At 37.6% G+C, this 7425-nt stretch overlaps 1 protein-coding gene across 1 annotated transcript; it reads right to left on the minus strand.

The window, feature by feature from the left end:
* Positions 1–4145: 4145 nt before the first annotated feature.
* Positions 4146–6499, minus strand: LOC145059335 (uncharacterized). Its single transcript, XM_079007195.1, has 8 exons — positions 6365–6499; positions 5586–6022; positions 5449–5495; positions 5278–5367; positions 5106–5193; positions 4939–5010; positions 4749–4856; positions 4146–4666 (listed from the first exon to the last, which is right to left on the minus strand). Exons 2-8 carry the CDS (start codon positions 6018–6020, stop codon positions 4328–4330), a joined length of 1179 nt encoding a protein of 392 aa, XP_078863321.1. The 5' UTR covers positions 6021–6022; positions 6365–6499; the 3' UTR covers positions 4146–4327.
* Between the last annotated feature and the right edge of the window lie 926 nt (positions 6500–7425).

Below are 7425 nucleotides of genomic sequence, written 5' to 3' on the forward strand. Positions count from 1 at the left end.
ATCTACATGAAAGTAAATGAAATTCAAAATTAACCACAAAAATGTTTTTTTTTTTTTTTTGGCTAAACAGTCAAAGTCGGTAGGTCTGCCTCTAAAACAATATATATATATATATATATATATATATATATATATATATATATATATTGTTTTAGAGGCAGACGATATTACCGGTGCCTTGTATTGACACTGCCACATTCCTCCAACCTAGTATGAGTTAGAGCTCAATTTACCAAATACATAACATTTTCTTTCAGAGTAGCAAGAGATGTGAGAGAGAAAGGTGGTGGGGAAATCAATTCAAATTCGGAGAAGATACGCTTTCCGTTTTATAGTGATTACCATTAACGATTTGTTGTAGATTTTGTTATTTTATGGGATTGACGGAGGATAAGGGAAATTTTGTTGAAGAGATGTCATGAAGGGATCCTTCAATTTCAAAAATGAGTTATTCACGTTAATGATTTAATGATTTTCCAAATATTAAGTAAAATCATGGAGGGTATAAAGGTAAAATCACTTTTGACTGAAAAATGAATATAGAAGAAGTATGCATAAAAAGGATTCTTTTATTAGATACATAGAGGTAATAAAAATAACAATGGACTTAGTGCAAAGTGACAATCTCCTTTATCACCTATACACGATCAATGATTGTAACGTCCCAAAAATACGAGCCAAAAATTTCATTTTTAAAACATACACTTTGCAAAACATTAGAAATAAAACACCCACTGATCATATCATTTCATAAAAGATGTTGCGTGTCTGGAAACCATTTTATAAAACATAACAATGTCAGAGTATAAATCCCCAAGAAGATCTCATAGTGCGGAATACAAGGCGTGTGTGTGATGTGCCGCTACCGCGCCGACTCCTTCCCCTTCGAAGAAGAGGTACCTGAAACCAAAACTGAAAACTGTAAGCACGAAGCTTAGTGAGTTCCCCCATATTACCACATACCATACAATCACACATCATACATACTGCCAGACAATTCTGGGGTGCCCGACCTACCCGGTATGACCATTCTGGGGTGCTGACCTACCCGTGTCAAGCCGTTCTGGGGTGCTGACTACCCATGTCAAGCCATTCTGGGGTGCTGACTACCCATCGATCCTAACAACCGATCCTCGGGGACTATTTCACCCCTACTGCTACCATCACATATATCATAACATAACATATTATCAGACATATCTGGGGTGTCCGATCTACCCTTCGGTCCTAACGACCGAACTTGGGGACTATTCCCCTCCTACTACCACTATCACATATAACATATCATGCCAGCATATAAACATATCATCACATACTGTCAGACATGCCTAGGGTGTCTGACCTACCCTTCGGTCCTAACAACCGAACTCTACTACTATCACATAAACATATCATGCCAGCATATAACATATCGGGTAGTAGCAAACCTAGATGATATCACAAAGACAATCATCTAACATACAACTCCTACTGGTGGGCCGGCATTGTGGCCGTAGACGCACCGCTACTGGAAGGTAACTCACCTCAAAGTAGCTGCTGATCTGCGTGGGAACTGACTGTCTTCTGCTGATGCTGCCCAAGAAGTCCTCCGCCTAAAATCCCCACAAAATACTCAGTCAAATACTGCTAATCGACCTCAGGGTAAAATGACCATTTACCCCTAACCGAGCCAAGAGTCAAAGTCAAAGTCAACTTCCAGTTGACCTGACTCGCCGAGTTGGCCTGCCAACTCGCCGAGTCCCTATCCCTTTGTCTGACCATAACTCTATCTCTACTCGTCGAGTTAGGCATTGACTCAACGAGTTTTCCTTCTAACCCAAGGTCCAATAGTCCTTCATCCTACTCGCCGAGTTGTATGAACAACTCGTCGAGTTCATCTTCATCCGAAGAACATGCTATGCTGAGACTCGCCGAGTTGTATGAACAACTCGCCGAGTCTGTTCTTGAGGCAAGAAGATTGCCTTGAACCCGCCGAGTCAGGGCATTGACTCGCCGAGTTCCTTCATGGGTGAGTCTGGCTTCCGACTCACTGAGTAACACCCCATGACTCACTATTCCACTCCGCAAACACAAAAAGGGGAAAATTCGGGGACTCGCGACTCGACTCGCCGAGTCCGATGAACGACTCGCCGAGTCTTTCACATGCAAATACTATATACTCGATTTTGCTTGAATCCAACTCATGCCATACATAGATCTGAGTTTCTAGGGCTTGATTAACACGTAAAGTTTCCAACTTTACGTGTAAATAAACACCAATGAAGGTTTTAGGGCTCAAAATGCACTAAAAGAGTAGATTTAGGGCTTTCATGCAATATGGCTCCATAAAGGCAGTAGATCCGAGCTCCTGGAGCTCAATCATGCCTAGATCTAAAGGTTAATCAACTTATTACAGATCCTAAATCATACCCAATCTTGGAAATGTCTCAAGGAGGACTTTAATGGAGTTATAAGGGACTACAAGCATGGAAACAGAGGGAAACTGAGTTATACCTCAAGGGAATCACTTGAAATAACACCAAGATGTCTGACCTCCTTCTTCTCTTCTTGATCTACTCTTCTTTTCTCTCAAAATCTTCAAGAAACACACCAAAACACTTCAATCTCACAAGGAACAAGGGTTGGACGATATAGGGAGCTCTGAGGGTGAAAGGGGCGAGGTTGGGGCGCATAAGGTTGGTTTAAATAGGGTGCAAACCCTTGAAATTTAGGGTTTCATCAGACAGCGGGGACTCGCCGAGTCGTCAACTTAAACGTGTTCCATATCCCGTCTCTACTCGGCGAGTCGGGCCTACAACTCGCCGAGTCCAAGGCTAAAAATGCAAAACACTTAGATAAATTTCACATACCAGGAACCAGGTGCTACAACAATCAACCTTCAATACGATGTTCTTATGCAATTTTGATTTTTCAATTTGTCTCATAGTTTCCACGTCAAATGCTGTATCAAAACTAGGCCTGTCGAAAAAACATAAAATCCGTTCTACCCACCCGACCCGTTCTGAATTCGGGTAGAATGGGTTGGGTAGAACGGGTAACAGGTATGAACATTCGGGTAATAGGTTAACCCAATAATAATATAGGTCCGGTTTTAGGTATGAATATTTATTTTCGGTATACCCGAATACCCGAATTCGTTTTTTAAATAATACCAAATATACAATGCAGTCACGTACGCACACTTCAAATAAAACAAAACCCTTCGTTTCCTTCTTATGAACGACGACTCGACAGTCGACGCAAACTTGCAAAGGGAATACGTCTTGAACCGTCATCACAATTCTCTGTTTCTCACTATCGTACGACATCGCAATTCTCAATTTCTCAGTTTCCCCTTAACCCTCATTGACTCCTCTATCTGATCACGCTTCGGTTTCTTCCTTCTCCATCTGATCACACTGAAAAGTCCCACTCTCCTTGAATGGTTGAAGCTTGATCGATCAAAAGACTTTTCAAGTATGCAATCACAATCAGAGGTTAATAATTCTGCATTTAAGAAATTTTCGGGTATATCCGATAATTACCCGACTCGACCTCAAACCCGAATACCCGAAACCCTAAAACCCGAATTACAATATAGGTCTGGTATTATTTTCTTAAAGAAATACCCGTTCTACCCGACCCGTTCTATCCGAAACCCGAAAATTTACCCGTTCGACACCCCTAATCAAAACTACTCAATCACAACTTGTGTTAGCATGCTAGACTCATGTCAAACCATCACATGTCCCACCAAATACTAACAACAATTTAAACGTAACATTATTTGAACATTAAACCTTAGTGTGTGAAATTAAATACCTCATAGGCTATTATTTCAGACTCTATGATCATATTTACTATTAGAAATAATGCTTTTGGAACGCCAACACATAAATTAATTTGTACAAGTGATGAGTAGTTGGCTTGTTTAAGATGCCACCAACTACTTTAGGGTACACATTTAAACAATTAGAAAATTAAAATTCTTTCTAGGAATGTTTTACCTATTCTTTATTCAAATACTTTCCAATAGATGATCAACTTAATCATTCATCCACTTCATAAAGCAGAGAACAATCTCATCCTAAACAATACACACGTTTGCATAATTAAGAAATCAAATTGCTACTTTTCTTCTTTCTTTTGCAAATAACAGCTAAAACTTCAAATCAAATAACCAAACATATCCATTTATAACAGTAAATTACACCAAAATCATTTATAACAGTAAATTACACCAAAATCATTTGCTGCAAATAATCCTCAAGAACTTCGAAACAAAAGATCAAGAACCCCCTATTACATACACTTATGACTTATCAACAACACAAATTTACCGCTCATTTTAGCCTCCAGCCACGTCGTCCTCCGGCGTAGTATCCTGCGCCACGCTGTCTTCTATCCAACTTTCAACATCACGGCGGTTGACACCCGCCACTTGGCTATCCTGCGCCTCCTGTTCATCTTTCAACTCCTTTCCTTTCAGTTTACCAGATTTCACTTCAGTTTTCGATAACGATTTTGTGTTGGGCTTCTTGGAAGAAGAACCAGGGTTAAACCTAGACGACGACGTCGTTTGACCTAATCTACCGGAAGTCGCCATTTGTTCCGACGACTTGCTCGCTGTAGACAAAGAACTCTTGCTTCTTCCCAATTTTGGTGAAATCGGACGCGTAGTTGGTGTCTGTAAATATAAACATTCAATTAACCCTAAAAGTCTCGGAAAACCCAATTCAGAGAGACGAATTAAAAGGTTAAAAAGGTACCTTTTTGAGTTCAATTTTTGGAGGGGGTTCTTTGTAAAATTCCGGCATTGGTTTAGCTTTAAACGTCAAGCTCTTCCTTAGTTTCTTTAACTCCTTATCTTGGTTTTCCTGAATTTACAAAATCTAATTTAGTTTCTGATTAACTTTTGATTGACAATTGAGTTGAAGAACATGTGAACAAAGTCAACACCTTTGATTTCGCTTGCATTGTGGTTTTTTCTACTTGTTTTGCTTGAACCTTCTCCTCGATCTTTGAAAAAAACTAGACAACAAAGATCGAAATATAATTTAGTTTTGTTACAGACTTACAATCCATTGATAATGACAAAAAAGTGTGAAAGAAAACGAATTTTGCACATCTTTTCTTCTTTCTGCTCGTTCGTCTAACCGGAAAGAGAAGCCGGAGGTGCTGTTCCGGTGACGCCCACCGGGAGTGGCGGCGTGTCTAACAACAAAAAAAACAAAATCATCATAAATCAAACAATGAAACAATGAATTATGGAATGATAAGTTAGGTTAAGAATTATACGGCGAAGCAGTTGAACTGGCACCATCGTCGTCTTTAACTCGCCGACCAATTTTGATTAATGGTTTCAATCCATGATGATGATCATCTGATCTGTAATTGCGAAAAAGAGAAAAAATCAAAATGTCAACTGAATTCAAGTCTACGAACGTTTTGATTATTGATTCAACTTACAGAGGCTGTTCAGGAGGACAATCTTCAGTTTCTTTTGATTTGTTAGTCTAGAAATCGAAGAAACAAACAGACATCAATAATTCAATACTAAGAACACGAATACTTTCAAAGATACGAAAAGGGTAAACGGAATTCACCTGCGATAACCCACTTGATTTAATTCCGCGGTATGGTTTTCGAGGATATGATCGAGGAGAAACTGATGAAGACGATGAAGGTTCATCCTTTGGAGATCCCACAACTTGTTTAGCAATGGTGGTTTTCGCAGGAAGTGATAAACTTTGAGTGAGACTCGGCTTTGGTTTACTACTACCAAATGCGCTCTTACCAGTGCCATTTTTGGGCGTTTTACTGTTGTACTTCGAAGTAACCTCTTTGGTAACCGAAGTTTGCGTTTTAGGGTCATTAACATTCGTCGAAGATTCATCCGCGATTGCTTTTGATGAATCGAGATCTTCGTCAACTTTGTTCAAGTTTTCGGGATCAGGATCCACCACTTTCGTATCCGCATTCTCAACAACTTCATTAACGTCAAGAACAGTAGTTTCAGGAACCCCATTTCCAGACTCCATCCCTGTTCGGAAAACTTCAATTTCAGTACTAATCGATGAATTCCAACATAATTGAATAGAAAGTAAACAAAACCCCGATCAAATTATCAACAACTTAAGACCCTAAATCCAAAAAAGTTACTAATCCTTCGTCTGTATATAACAATCGAAGAATATCATGAAACTGACAAGATAGACAAGTGGATAAACATTAAAACGATTAACCAAGAACAAAACTGAGAATCAAAGTAGATAAGACCCAGAAGTTGAAACTGTCAAAAGAATGAATGAATGAATCATCAAACAACTATAAAGTATAAACATAACATTCGTGATGAACTTGAAGGGTATATGTAATTATGTACCTTTGATTTTGGATTAAACGGAAGCCCTGAGAATGATCTGTGGAGACTGAAGAAGAAGAAGAAGAAGAAGAAGAAGAAGAAGAAGAAGAAGAATGAAAGGAGAAGTTGTCTTGAAAATTGAAATTCAAATGTTATTTGCAGTTGAATATAGAGGGAGTACATGGACCCGATCATGGAAGAGTTGGTGGGGGTAAAATTGGAATAATAAGGAACCGCAGGGGTAAAATGGGAATACATGATGATCGTGACGGAGGAGAACGTGGCCGGAAAATGGGGGAAGAAAAAAACAGGTGAATATTGCGATGGTGCCAACGTGGCACAAAGGAACAATGTTATTGGTCGCACGTTTCTGTTTCCTATTCCGACCCTCGTACCCCCAACAACCCCGTAGAATCCAGTTGTCCCATCGTGCACCTTAATGTTTGATTTTATTTCTATGTTATTATTTGATTATTATGTTTTTAGTAAAAAGCTAGGTTTTTTTTTTATGTTTATATTTTGATTATTTGATTGTCGGAATCAAATAATCATATTTAATAATAACAGCTTTAACACAATTGATTTTTTAAGAAACTACTATATTATTACCTCACATTTTAGTCATAAATTAAGGATTTGAAAAAAACATATAATATATACTTATTTGAAGAGTACAAATAAACTGTGAATAATATATATGATAAATTCATAAGGATAAAAAATACTATTATAATTGATAGTAAATAATTTTTTTAAATTTAGACAACTTAACATATAAGAATATTTTGGTTATTTTATATATAACTTTTTTTTATATAATCACAATATATTAGATACTTAAAAATTAATTATCTGATTTTTAGGGATGTTTAGCAAAAAAAAACTTATTGCTTATTAGCTTATAGTTTATTAACTTATAAGCTGATAAATAAGTATAGTAATTTATGAAAAAAATTAATTATTAGCGGTTTCCCATCACAATAAACTTTTTTTATCAAAAAAAAAAAAATTAACTTATAGCGTTTTGGAACATCTAATAAGGTAATAAACTTCTTAAATAATCTTAGTCAAACACCCTTTTA

The sequence above is a fragment of the Lactuca serriola genome, chromosome 6, assembly GCF_051521515.1.
Source record: "Lactuca serriola cultivar US96UC23 chromosome 6, Lser_US96UC23_V15, whole genome shotgun sequence".
In the NCBI taxonomy this organism is placed as follows: domain Eukaryota; kingdom Viridiplantae; phylum Streptophyta; class Magnoliopsida; order Asterales; family Asteraceae; genus Lactuca; species Lactuca serriola.

Coding starts and splice junctions, on each gene's coding strand:
- LOC145059335 (XM_079007195.1), bottom strand. CDS start 6,020: ATGGAGTCTGGAAATGGGGTTCCTGAAACTACTGTTCTTGACGTTAAT. Junction 4,857..4,938: donor CAATGCAAGCGAAATCAAAG/GTGTTGACTTTG, acceptor TTGTAAATTCAG/GAAAACCAAGATAAGGAGTT. Junction 4,667..4,748: donor CAAAAATTGAACTCAAAAAG/GTACCTTTTTAA, acceptor TTATATTTACAG/ACACCAACTACGCGTCCGAT.